Genomic DNA, 14645 nt, shown 5'->3' with positions numbered 1-14645 from the left:
ATTGTTTTCAGTTTTTGGCTATGTGCATATTGCTCTATGAACATTCTTACGCATATGCTTTGGTGAAAAAATGGTTCCATTTCTGTTGGGTATATACTAAAAAGTATAATTATAAAGTCATATCGTATAAATATGAATAAGTTCAGCTTTAATGACAAAAAAAAGAGTATTAACCAGAGTGGTTAAAGCAATTTGTATTCCCACCAGCTGTGGAAAATGAATGGCAGATGCAACACAACCTCACCAACATCTGGTATTGTCAGACTTTAAGTCTAGACATTCTGTAGGGTAGGCATGGTATCTATCATGGGTTAATCTGTACTAATGAGGTGACTAATGAGATGGAGGATATTTTTACTATGTCTGTTTGCATTTTGAATACATTCAGGACAGTGACCATTTAAGTGTTTTGCACATTTTTCTATTGGATTGTTTGTCTTCCTTATTTCTGAGTAGCGACTTTTTATATATTCTAAGTTCTTTGTCAGGTATATGTCATGTAAGTTGCGATATCTTTTTCCCACTCTGTGGCTTGCCTTTTCATTGCTAATGGTATATTAATGGTATAAAAAATTCTTAATTTTAACATAGTGCAATTTGTCATTTTTTTTCTTTTATTGTCAATACTTTATGTATTGTTTAAGAATTTTTGCCTAGCTTGTGTTCAAGATATTGCTTACTTCCAGAAGCTTTATTATTTTACTTTTCATATCTATAATTCATCTGTAATTAATTTCTTTATATGGTTTGAGGCTGAGATCTAGATTCACCCTTTTTTCCCCCACATGGATATCTAATTGACCTAGCACAATTTATTGAAAAAAATGTCCTTTCCTTTCTGCACTACAATGTTATCTTTGATATAAATCAAGTGACCATATTTTTGTGCATCTGTTGGCTCTATTTTGTTTCACTGGCTTGTCTTTTCTTTGCCAGAACCACGCTGTCTTTATTATTGTATAATAATTCGTTATGTCTTGATATCTTACAGTATAAATCTTTCAGTTTTGTTATTCTTCAAAACAATCTCGACTATTCTTGGTCCTTTGCATTTCCATTATAATTTAAGAATCAGCTTGCTGATTTCAAAGAACAAGCAAATCTTTTGGAATTTTGTTTGAGACTGCATTGAATCTAAGTGGGGAGAACTGACATCTTTCAATCACTGAGTTTTTCAATCCATGAACTGACATATTCTTCCATTTATTTGTCTTAATTTCTCCTAATAACATCTTAAAATGTTCAGTATAGAAGTCTTGTTAGATTAATTTTGGGTATTTGATGTTTTTGATATACTGATATGTCATGTAAAAATTTTCACTTTTTGTTTGTCTATTGCTGGTATACAGGCCTAAAATTCATTTTTGTATATAAATCAGTAAGATGGTAACTTTGCTAAATTCACTTTTTAATCCTATTAGTTTGTAGATTCAAATTTTCTTTGTAACAATCGTTTCCTCTGTAAATACTTTCAGTTTTATTCCTCTTGTTCTAATCATTATGCTTCCTCCCTATTGCATGGTCTAGGCTGGCACTGTTCAATAGAACTTTCTGTGATAATGGAAATGTTCTACCTTTGTAATATATGGTTGCTACTAGGCACATATGCCTATTGAACATTTTATATGTAGCCAGTGAGTGATGATCCATAATTTTAATTTTAGCTAACTGAAATTTAAATTGCCACACGTGGGTTGGTGTTGGTCTGAGACTTCACTGCCAAGTTAGGAACTGAGGAGATGGCTGAGATTGACCTCAAGACCACGCAGAATCTCACCAAGGTCGTGGAGACACTCTTGCAACAGACGCAAAATAAATGTCAGACCATGACCAACCAGATCATTGGCAGAATTGATGACATGAGTGGTCACATTGATGACCCAGAGAAAAATTCTGCAGACCTCATGATACAGGCTGGTGTGCAAGAACTGGAAGTTGAAAACAAGAAACCTGCCACATAAAAGAATTGAAAGCTGCTAATTTACACAGAAATGTGGAACATTGTTTTTATAAGCTAAGTGAAGACTGAATAGCCTTTTGCAACTATGTGTAGACAGGTTTTAAGTTATAAAGTGTGCATTCTTCTTATCACATAATATTAGTTTATAGAGAGATTTTCCCAAGTTTCTGGAACATACAACAACTTCATATTCTGGACCTTGGTCAGTTGTACTATTAAATATTAAACACTAAAACTTTGGTGATTCCTGCATAAAATTGTCCATTTTTTTAGTGTAAAAAAAATTGCCACATGTAGTATTGGACAGTTCAGGTCTAGGAGCTCTAATATGATGGTGAATACAAGTGGTTAATACAAGTGGCATCCTTGTTTTATTCCTTATCTCAAAATAAATGCTTTTACTATTCCATCACTAAATGTGATGCTTGTTGTAGGTTTTTTTTTGAGGGAGTAGAGTGGGAGTATAATTTCCTATCAGATTAAGAAAGGTCTATTCTACTGACAGATTGCTAAAGACATTTAATAAGACTTGAACAGGTATATTTTATCAAATCTTCTACTTGATAAAGCCTGTTGAGATAATATTATTCTTTTTCTTTTTTTCTGTTATCTGGTCAGTTACACTGACTGGGTTCTGACTGTTAAATCAAACTTGTGCTCCTATACTAAATGCAACTTGCTCATGACATCTATCTGTCTCTCCCTCTCTTTCTCTTTCTATCCAGATTTGATTTGCTACACTAGTACCAGCTCTCTAATGAGAACATTTAAGACTGGTGACTTGTGTTGTTTACAGGGCTTTACTAATACTAATATTCTCTCTCCAAAGTATCCTTTTATATAAATAGGGGTCATCTCTAAGGATTAATTGGATACCCTTACTGTAAAACATACAAATTAGTCTAGTCAGGATAATCAAGGCCTGGGGCAATAACAAATATTCTCCACACTCTTAGTGATTTAGCAAAACAAATTTCTTGCTCATACATGGTCTAACTGCCTCAAACTACATTTAAACAATTAATCATCATTGATTTAATTAGGCAATAATTTTACGTGTATTTTTTTCCTACTGACATCTACTCGAGATTATACTAGTTAGCAGGTCTACTCTGGCTGAAGACATGAAATCTGTAATAAAAGTTGTGCTTCACGGATTAGAAATTCCAACATGAAGTCCCTATCATGTTTCCATGTTGCCATGTTTTGATTTTTCACTAAAGAGTCAGAATTCATTTTAGTATGAACTTTCCTACTTGGCAATTTAGCAGTACTCTGAAGACACTGTTATTCCTATGCTGTTTTGTAACAAAACCCTATGAACAAAGTAAAAATGCTACATTTAAAAAGTGACTGATTGGCTATATTATTGCCTCAGATTTTCCTATTAGCCGCATCAGTACATTTATGAGACAGGTAGGATTTACACAGACTAGGAAGTTTATCAGATCTTTATAAAAATATTTTATGTGTTATATCTATTTATCCTAATAGAGTATTCAGAATTCTATCTAGTTTGACACTTCAACAACAGCAATGTTTGAACTTTGCCAAAATCATATTTATTACTCATGAAATGGTTTTTAAACTGTTAACAATCTGAAACAAAATTGGTATTTGTGTCAAAGATCTAGTTCTTATCCAACTATCTAAAGATAAGCAGTTTAGCGACAGAAAATTCTATGATCACAAGATAGTCTAATGACTTTAACTAATATTGAAGAATTGAAAAAAGTATGTGTGTTATGTGTGTTTAGGAGGGTGAGTTTTGATAACTTTAGAGCCTTAAGTCCGACAAAAAGTCTGAAGCTTCACATATATAACATTAGGAAACTATATAGCATAGTAGTTAAGGATACAAGTTTCTAACTCTTCCTCCTGGGTTTGAATTCTGGCTCTATCACTTATTAACTCTGTGTCCTTAAGATAGTTGTTTAATTTGTTTATATCTCAGTTTCCTCATAACCCTATGGGCTTCAAGAAAAACTACTTTACAGAGTAGGATTAAATGAGTACATCAATGCCAGGCACACAGAAAATGCTGAATAAATGTTAGGAAATACCACCACTATCATATTTTTTAAAAAGTGAGAGAATCTTTAATAATTAAAAATGTAAGTCAAAGTTCAAAATTTTAGATTTAAACATACTTTACAGGAAGTTGTATTCTTTCAACCTAATGTCTATCCACGTTTCAAAACCTTTACTATTCTACAAATTAATTTTATTCTTTATACATGATGACCCAATCAACAATTGTTAATTAAACACATCCTACACCGGGATGTAAAAACAAGAGGAATAACAACTGCCTTTCAAAACCTTAAAATCATTATTAACAAATCAGTTATTTAGAATTAAGATCATACTTTATCTCTGTGATAAAATATATGTATTCCAACTATGATGATGGGAAATTCCAAGTTGCAAAAGGTGCCTGCAAAAATGCCCAGCACATTGCAGGTATTCCGAGAACTAAGGGCTTGGAGGACCGAATAATTTAACTCATCCCTATCTCCTGCCTGCAAAAAAAAAAAAAAGGGGGGGGGGAGCTTTAAAAATATTTGGCTAATATTCTAGTCTTTTATTCCTAAGGACAAAAATCATACTTCTTTACATGTACTGTATTACTATAGGTATATATAGTACCATAAGCACTTAAATTCACCAGCATAGTTGTATTGAGCTACCCATTCTAAAGAAACAAAACAAAAGAAAAATCTCTATTTATTGATTAAGAACCAGAAAAGAAAAGTAGGCCAATTATATATACCTTTTATGTTAGGTTTAGTACATGACTTCTGGCATCTGAATCAAAGAGCTGGGAATAATCTTAAAAATCACAGTCCAAATTTTTAATGACTTGTCTAAGGTCACACAACTAGTATTGGCTGCACCAACTTTAGAATTCAACTCTACTGATTCCTAAGGCTATGCTTTCCACTTCAACTTACTGCCTTTATTGATCTAACTGCAATACCAAAACGAATAGACCCAGGGAATACTTTCATATTATCCTACTTAATGTTGCAATATAGTTTACTCTGGAATACAAAAGAAATACTGAATTCTGGACTTTTTCCTTACCAAATGTCAACTAACATATAGCATTTTTAAAATAAAAAGTCTATAGTTTGATTGCTTATACATACTGAAACAATTTCCCATATGATTTTATATTTGAAATATTTTCTATATTTAGTCATTGGAGAATTTTAACATGCTAGAAAAAAAACCACTAAAAAACTAATGACTGTTCTAAAGATAAATAAAGTGTACAGTAAGAACACTAATGTAACCAAAATGTTAAAACTTACAACTGACAAAAATTCTGTATATAGTTGTTAATTTTGAAGTATAACATTACTACAGATAAAGATGGTTTAATCACTATGCAAATGGATTTACTGATTTACCATAAAGTGAGTTTATTGACAAAACAGGTTAAAGCATCACTTGCATTATATGTTTGTTTTGCAAATGTTAAACCGAATATTATTCTAAGTTTAATTAGACTATTAAAAAGTTACTGCGAATGTGCTGAATTTTTGATATTTTTATTGCTAACAGCAATGTAGATGTGTAGTATTTCTGACAACAGAATTTTTAAGAAAGCTATTAGTTATCACTAATATCATCAGAGAATCCTGAGATATCAGTTAGAAACTCAGTCGTATGATTAGCATTAATGAATACCATGCTAGCAGTTCCCTCATATAATATGTTTGCCCAAAGTGAAGCCCATTAAGGATGCAGAAAATACTATATAAGTTTGAGATGATCTCAGTCTTATCTAATTATTAGCTTCCATCCCAGAGGCTTAAAAATGTAGAGAGATTTTCTACTTATTTTCATTACTTTTCTAATTTTAGGAGAAGCAGAGTAATATAGGAGAAAAGAGTATAGATTTTTAGGTAAGAAAACAAAGGTTCAAATCCTGACTTTACTAGCTGTGTTACTTTACATAAATTTTCTTTATTTGTAAAATGTGGGTAATCATGCATATCCTGTAGGCTAATTGTGGGATGAAGTTAAATAACATGCAAAACAAAGTAACTGGCTTGAAGTCAACCAAAGAACAACTGCTCAAAAGTTAAATTCCATCTTTCCTCAATTCTCCAATTTCAGAAATGATGATTTAAACACTGTAAGGTAAAACTGATACTGTCAACTGTCACACAAGCACAACTGCTTGTAGCTGCCACTTTATTAGTCTGGGGTGGTAAAGGATGCTCAACTGAAGTCACAAACTTCACCTTCCGAGTCTTCTATAAATAAGGAAGTAGGTTGCCATCATGACCTTAACAAACAAAAACCCACACTTTCCTTTTTTTTTTTCCCCTGTTCAGGAAAAGAAATGGGGGAAATAAAATATATATTTATAATATAAATATATATAGTACTTTTTTCCCTTTTCACAAGGCTAGTAAAACACTGTCATATCTTATTCACAAAGAGAGCCTGATAAGGTGGACAATATGTAATGACCAGGGCAACTACTGTAAAAAGGTTTGCACTTTCCAATTTAAAACTTGCTGGCTTAAATTCAAAGACTGTCATCATCATAACTACATCAAACCTGGGTTTAGCCACTGAAATACCAGTGATATAGTCACACTATCAAATAGGATGTTTAAAGAGATGTATTCATTCTAAAGCAGACAAGAAAGTCGTCTTTCTATTTATAATGGCTTCTAATATTATTAACACTATTTTCAGAATCTGAATATGTAAATAAAGTGCTGTTTTGGTTTTTTCCTACTGAAATAGGAGTTAACACTTCAGGTTAACTGAAATCTGTCAATAGAATCAATCATAATTACCCAAATGATGTGAGAGGAATACTATCCTTTAAGGCATATAGTATTTTCCCAATTTAAGCATATATTTTATGTACTAATATAGTATGTTTTTAAAAGAACCTTATATAGCAAACAGAAATATCGACTTAAATAACATGGCACCCCTGCACATATTCTAAGAGATTAAATACAGGTCTTTACAAAACATAAATAGTAAATATAAAGCTCAAATAGGTAAAAATCACTAAAACTTCATGTCTTTATTCCATTCTGATAAAAGTAAAGTATAAGCTGAGAATTCAATTAGTTAACTGAATTGCAGGGTTTTTTTTTTTTTAGCAGTATTTAAGATGCAAGAAAATGATGAGTATTCCACTCATTTTTACTAATTCAGCTAAATGAAGCAATATATTAAATTATTTAAAAAATTTTAAAAATTTTTAATTAAGTTTATTGGGGTAACATTGGTTAATACAATTATATAATTTTCAGGTGTGCATTATAATTTGACATCTGTATATTCTATTGTGTTTACCACCCAAAGTCTAGTTTCCTTCAGCTACCATATATTTAATCCACTTTACCCACTTCACTCTCCCTCTACCACCTATATTTGACCCCCTTTACACCGTCTACCTCTCCCCTCCTCCTTCACCCCTTACCCTCTGGTAACCACTAGTCTATAGCTCATGTCCATGAGTCTCTGTTTGTTTGTCCTGTTCATTTGTTGCTTTTAGGTTTATATCCCACATATAAGTGATATCATGTGATTTTCAACTTTTTCTGTCTGGCTTATTTCGCTTAGCATGATTATCTTGAGGTCCATCGCAAATGGCTGAGTAATATTCCATTGAATATATGTACCACAGCTTCTTTAGCCAATCATCTGTCATAGGACACTTCATTTGCTTCCGTGTCCTGGCCACTGTGAATAATGCTACTATGAACATCAGTGTGCAAATATCTTTTCGGATATGAGTTTTTAAGTCTTTGGGGAAAATACCCAGTACTTAGAGGGATTGCTGGATTGTATGGTGGATCAATTCTTAGTTTTTTGAGGGAGCTCCATACTGTTTTCCATAGTGGCTGTACCAATTTGCAGTCCCACCAGCAGTGTATGAGGGTTCTTTTTTTTCTGCATCTTCTCCAACATTTATTATTACTTCTCTTGTTGATTATAGCTATTCTAACAGGTATGAGATGGTATCTCATTGTGGTTTTGATTTGCATTTTCCTAATAGCTGGCGGTGTTGAACATCTTTTCAAATATCTGTTGGCCATTTGTATGTCCTCTAGGGAAAAGTGTCTGTTCAGGTCCTCTGCCCATTTTTTGACTAGATCATTTGGGTTTTTTGCTGTTATTGAGTCACATGAGTCCTTTGTATATTTTGGATATTAGGCCCTTATCAGAGGTGTTGCTTGCGAATATATTTTCCCATTTGGATGGTTGTCTCTTTACCTTGATTTCTTTTGCTGAGCAGAGATTTTTAGTTTGATGTAGTCCCATTCATTTGTTTTTGCTTTAATTTCCCTTGCTTTTCAGGTCAAATTCATAAAATCCTCTTTAAGTCGAGGGTCCTTGAGTTTAGTTCTTAAGCTTCCTTCTATGCATTTTATTGTTTCAGGTCTTATATTTAGGTCTTTAATCCATTTTGAGTTCATTTTGGTATGTGATGATAGATAACAGCCTAGTTGCATTCTTTTGCAGGTGGCTTTCCAGTTTTCCCAGCACCATTTATTGAAGACTTTCCTTTCTCCACTGTATGGTTTTGGCTTCTTTGTCAAAATTATTTGCCCATATAAATATGAGTTTACTTCTGGACCTGCAATTCTGTTCCACTGGTCTGTGTGTTTTGCTGCCAATACCATGGCGTTTTGATTACTGTCGCTTTGTAGTATAATTTGAAGTCAGGCAGAGTGATGCCTCCAGCACCGTTCTTTTTTCTCAGGATGGCTCTGGCATTTTGGGATCTTTTGTGTTTCCATACACATCTCAGGATTTTTTGTTCTATTTCTTTAAGAAATGCTGATGGGATTTTGATGGGGATTGCATTGAGTCTGTATAATGCTTTTGGTAATATGGTCATTTTAACTATGTTGATTCTTCCAATCCAAGAACATGGAATATCTTTCCATTTCTTTGTATCTTTTTCGATTTCTTTTAATAGAGTCTTGTAGTTTTCATTATATAGGTGCCTCACATGTTTCATTAGATTTATTCCTAGGTATTTTATTCTTTTTGTTGCAATTGCAAAAGGAATTATTTTTCCACTTCTTTTTCTGACACATTATTAGAGTATAGAAATGCTATGGATTTTTGAACATTGATTTTGTACCCAGGGACTTTACTGTATTTGCTTATTGTTTCTAGTAGTGCTGTTGTGGAGTCTTTAGGGTTTTTTATATAATCATGTCATCCACAAATAGTGACAGTTTGACTTCTTCATTTCCAATTTGGATGTCTTTTATATCTTTTTCTCACTAGAACCTCAAATGTTATATTGAATAACAGTGGTGATAGCGGACAGCCTTGCCTTGTTCCTGATCTTAGGGGAAGGTTTTTAGTTTTTCACCATTATGTATAATGTTGACTGAGGGTTTGTCATAGATGGCCTTTATTATGTTTAGGTACTTACCTTCTATACCAATTTTCTTAAGTGTTTTGATCATAAATGGATGCTGTATCTTGTCAAAAGCTTTTTCTGTAGCGACTGATATAATCATATGATTATTTTTTGATTTATGTGGCGTATCACATTAATTGATTTGCATATGTTCAACCATCTCTGGGCCCCTGGGATGAAGTCCACTTGGTCATGGTGTATAATCTTTTTAATATGTTGCTGTATTTGGTTCTCTAGTATCTTATTTAGGATTTTTGCATCTGTGTTCGTGAGAGATATTGGTCTGTAGTTTTCTTTTTTTGTGTTATCTTTACCAGGTTTTGGTAGGTTTTTGATGATTGTCTCAATTTCCATACTGCCAGTCGGTCTATTTAGATTTTCCAGTTATTCTTTTTTTTTTTAAATTTATTTTTTACGCGAGGCAACCCTTGGTTGACCTCACAGATTGCAAGGACCTTGCCAGCTTACAATCCCTTATTTTTTTATTTTTTATGCCTACAGCACTTGGTCTTCCTAGGTGGTCTCCCATCCAAGTACTAACAAGGCCTGATCCTGCTTAGCTTCCGAGATCAGATGAGATCAAATTTGTTCAGGGTAGTGTGGCTGTAGACTCCAGTACTCTTGATTCAGTCTAGGAAGGTTGTGTTTTTCTAAATACTGGTCCGTTTCTTCTAGATTATTAAATTTGGTGTTATGTACTTTTTCATAGTATTCTTGTATGATCCTTTGTATTTCTGCGATATCAATTGTAATTTCCCCTCTTTCATCCCTGATTTTGTTTATTTGTGTCCTTTCTCTTTTTTCTTTATGAGTCTAGCCAGGAGTTTGTCAATTTTATTAACTTTCTCAAAGAACCAGCTCTTTGTTGCATTTATTTTTTCTAGTTTTTGTTTTGTTTTGTTTTGTTTTCAATTTCATTTATTTCTGCTCCGATTTTGATGATTTCTTTCTTCTGCTGACTTTTGGCTTCATTTGTTTTTCCTTTTCTAATTTTTTAAGATGAAGTGTTAGGTTGTTTATTTGGGCTTGTTCTTGTTTTAGGAGATAGGCCTGTAATGATATGAACTTTCCTCTTATGATCGCTTTGGCTGTGTCCCAAAAGTTTTGATATGTTGTACTATCATTATCATTCGTTTCTATATATCTGTTGATCTCTTTTTATTTCTTCTCTGACCCAGTTATTATTCAGTAGCATGTTGTTTAATCTCCATGTATTTGTGATTCTTCCTGCTTTCTTTTTGCAGTTGATCTCTAGTTTCGAAGCATGATCAGAGAATATGGTTGATATGATTTTAACCTTCTTATATTTGCTGAGGCTATCTCTGTGTACCAGTATATGGTCATTCCTTGAGAATGTTCCATGTGCACTACAGAAGAATGTATAAGCAGCTCTTTTGGGATGGAAGGCTCTGAAAATGTCAATTATGTCCAGTTGGTCTAATGTGTCTTTTAAGGATGTTATTTCCTTATTGATTTTCTGTTTGGATGGTCTGTCCATATCTGTCAGTGGGGTATTTAGGTCCCCTACTATGATAGTGTTTTGGTCTGTTTCTCCCTTTAGTGCTGTTAGTAACTGCTTTACATATTTCGGGGCTCCCTGATTGTGAGCCTAGATATTAATAAGTTATGTTTTCTTGGTGCATGATTCTCTTTATCATTATGAAGTGTCCCTCAGTATCTTTACCTTTTATTTTGAAGTCGATGTCATCTGATATTAGTATCACTACTCCTGCTTTTCTCTGAATGCCATTTGCTTGAAATATTATTTTCCACTCTTTCACTTTGAATCTATATTTGTCTTTGTAACTAAGATGTGTCTCCTGGAGGCAGCATATGGTTGGGTTTGTTTTTTGATCCATTCTGCAACTCTGTGCCTTTTTATTGGTGAGTTCTGTCCATGTAATCCTAGTCCATTTAGTCTTTGAATCCTCCCCTTTTCAGTCATTGTTGTCTCAATCTGTCCCTACATATGCTGAATGTTCATTACTATTGTGCTATACCAATTCTCTTATTATTTAAGCTTATAATTCCCTATTTTTAGTAAAGATTGTACTCCTCTGCTTCTATTTGCCTGATAGTCATCTTACTCCTAATTATGTGTGTGTTTGTTTGTTTTAATTTTAACTTTTTTGTGATTTTGTTTTAGGTGAGCTGACTCCTTTCAGTATTTCCTGCAGTGCAAGCTTCATAGTGGAGAATTCCCTCAGTTTCTGTATGCCTGGAAAATTCTTAATTTCTCCTTCATATCTAAAGGAGAGCTTACCTGGATACATTATTCTAGGCTGGTAGTTCCTTTCACTTAACATTTGAATATTTCATTCCACTCCTTTCTGGCTAGCAAGATATGTGCTGAGAAGTCCGACAATAGTCTAATGGGTTTTCCTTTTTAAGTTACCATTTTATTCTCCCTGGCTGCCCTGAGAATTCTGTCTTTGTCATTGATTTTTGATAATTTTAATACAATGTGTCTTAGTGAAGGCCTTTTTGATTTGAGGTAATTGGGAGTTCTGTTGACTTCTTGAATTCCAAGCTCCACCTCATTCCTTAGATCTGGGAAATCCTCTTTAGCTATTGGTCTGAAAATGCTTTGTAGTCCCTGCCCCTTTTCCTCTCCTTCGACAATGCCCATTATTCTTATGTTTCCTCTCCTGATGGTATCAGCTAGTTCTTGTATTTCTTTCATTATTTTTCATTCTTCTTCTTTCGGATTTATTTCTAGATTTCTATCTTTGTTATCACTGATCCTTTCCTTCACTTGGTCAACTCTATTTCCCAGGCGTGCTATTTTGTTTTCCAACTCTTGCAGTGTATTTTTTATTTTTATCTCCAGAAGATCTATTCTGTTCTTTTTGAGGGCTTCAATCTCCTTGCTCTGCTCATCTAGCTGTTTTTTCAATTCCTGAAATTGTTGATATGACTCGTTTCAGAACTCACTGAGTTTTTTCAAATGTTCCACCCTGAATTCTCTGTCATTTAAGTCACATATTTTTAAGCCACATATTTCTATGTCTGTAAGCTTATTTTCTGGAGATTTTTCTCTTTCTTTCTAAAAACTGTACACAAATCTGAAATGCTTTGTCGCCTTGGTTGTTCATGGTGTTAAATGGGACTATTTCTCCACCTGGAACATTAATGGAAATGTATTCTGCTCTTTTTGCAGAAGAAAGATTTATTATATAAAGGTCTCTCTTTAGCCTGATGCAAAGGCGGTGCTTTTCTTTTGGTTTCCAGTATGTGGTGTCTAAGCCTTTTGGATCCTTGCTTTATATGAAGGCTTAAAAATGCCTTTTTATTTTCTGAAAAATATTTAACCATGCTCACTACCCTCAGTTTCAGTCCTGTCAGTGTTAGCAATAGTTTCGGTAGCATTTGCTCAGATTCCCCTGGGGCTCTGCAGTGTTCAGTCTTGGAGGATATGGGGGGAGGGTCCCTCTGGGTTGGAATATGGAATTGGAGGCTGTAGCTCAGTCTCAACTGCGGCTGGTAAAAATCAACTGTTGTTTTTCTGCCGTCTCGCTTCTCTGTCTTCTGCCTTGATGACTGGGCACTGCCACTGGCTGCATGGAGCTCACAGTACTCCCAAGCAGGGCTATTCAGGGAACTTGCCTCTCCTCTCCCCTCCCCCTCCTCCTACAGGGAGCTCTGGTGGCTGCGAGAGGCAGCTTCTTTATTTCTCCCAGTCCACCACCCGACACCCAGGGTTCTGACCTGTGGTAGCTCTTATGAGCAGATCCCATGCTCAGATGTGCTGGTGTGCAGTTTGGGTGTTTTTTGTTGAGTTTTAGATGTTTGGCTTATTGTTGTTTCAAGGGGAGAGATCTGGGGATGTCTCTCATTCTGCCAAGTTTTCTAAAGCATTTTTAACATGTCAATTTAAGTGTTTAGGTAAAGTGGCCCAAGTTTAAAAACAGTCATTTCTAATTTCTTTCACCTAATACTAACTGTTTAGTTATAAAAACATACCAAAGGTTGCATATATTGACAGACATCCTGAGAAAGTATCAGGTTTTCTGTTCATTTGATAGTCAAGGAGGGAAAAAGATCTTACCTCAGATCCTAAAATTTCTTTTTCTAAAGTGACATTTGTCAATCCAAAGGCAACCTTTAGCACTAGCAGAATTTATTACATTTTACCTTGTCATGCATGTCTTCTCAAAGATGTAATCTGTGAATAGATTCTTATAAAGCCATCTTGCTTTGGATAATAATGAAATTATCATTTAAAGACTCAGCTCTATAAAAAAATTATATATTCATTCTATTGCAATAAGCACAGAAAATTAAAACTCATATATGGAAATGTGTATTATTATAAAAGAGCCAAACGTTCAGATATGATAGCAACTAGTTCAATCAAAAAAATATACTGGAAAAGACTCTATCCACCCAGTTGATCATAAAAGGAGAATAATCAAGAGAAATCAAAGGGACCAGCTGCCCCTTTACAAAGATAGGGATGGCATATCAACACCATCAGTTACTGGGGAAATATAAAACCACAAGATACCACGACACGTATATCAGGACAGCTAAAAGACAAAAACAAACTGACAACACCAAGATGCAGATGAAGATGCACAGCAACAGGAACTCTCATACACTGGTGGCAGAAATTCAAAACTGTATAGCCACTTGGAAAAAAGTTCGACAGTTTCTTATAAAGTTAAATATACACTTACAATAAAGTCTATAATCCCTCTCCTAGGTATTTACCCAAATGAAATAATAACAAAAACAAAAACGCCTTTATGTAAATGTTTGTAATAGCTTATCACAACTGCCCAAAACTGGAAACAATCCACAATAGGTAAAAGGATAAACAAAATGTGGTAATACAATAGAATGCTACTAGGCAATATAAAAGAACAAACTAATGATTTATGTAACAGGTCAATGCATATTCAATGCATTTTGTCAAGTGAAAAAAGCCAGTCCTAACAGGCTACATGTTACATGATTTACATGAAATTCTGGAACAAGCTAACTAAAAATATGGAAAACACACCAGCAGTTGCCAGGGTTTGAGGTGGGAAAAGGGGCTGACTACAAAGGGGCAGCACAAGGTACTTTGGGGGTTGATGGAACCGTTGTTGGTAAATACATGACTCTGCATTTCTCAAAACCCAGAGAACTATGTAACATAAAGAGTGAATTTTATAGGATACAGATTAAACAACAAAACAAACTAGGATGTCAGGGAACCAAAGATGAAATGCAAACTGTGACAAAAGAATCTGACTGTATCACAAATGAGTGACG

General features: G+C 34.1%; 2 protein-coding genes and 1 pseudogene across 3 annotated transcripts in view; 1 reads left to right on the top strand and 2 right to left on the bottom strand.

Moving 5' to 3' along the window:
- The window catches only part of GLCE (glucuronic acid epimerase), an 86851-nt gene that overhangs the window by 29518 nt on the left and 42688 nt on the right, over positions 1-14645 (bottom strand). The window lies entirely within an intron of this gene.
- On the top strand, positions 1740-1961 carry LOC107511426 (heat shock factor-binding protein 1-like). Its single transcript, XM_036238604.1, has one exon. The coding sequence runs from the start codon at positions 1740-1742 to the stop codon at positions 1959-1961; it is 222 nt and encodes a 73-aa protein (XP_036094497.1).
- On the bottom strand, positions 9879-9997 carry LOC118601431 (annotated as a pseudogene).

Source organism: Rousettus aegyptiacus, unplaced genomic scaffold, assembly GCF_014176215.1.
Source record: "Rousettus aegyptiacus isolate mRouAeg1 unplaced genomic scaffold, mRouAeg1.p scaffold_m13_p_3, whole genome shotgun sequence".
Lineage (NCBI taxonomy): Eukaryota > Metazoa > Chordata > Mammalia > Chiroptera > Pteropodidae > Rousettus > Rousettus aegyptiacus.
The sequence above is the reverse complement of the archived record's forward strand: the minus strand, read 5'-3'. Positions and strand labels throughout refer to the sequence as shown.

Bases quoted from the DNA above. Each gene is read 5' to 3' on its own strand.
- LOC107511426 (XM_036238604.1), top strand. From the start codon at position 1,740: ATGGCTGAGATTGACCTCAAGACCACGCAGAATCTCACCAAGGTCGTG.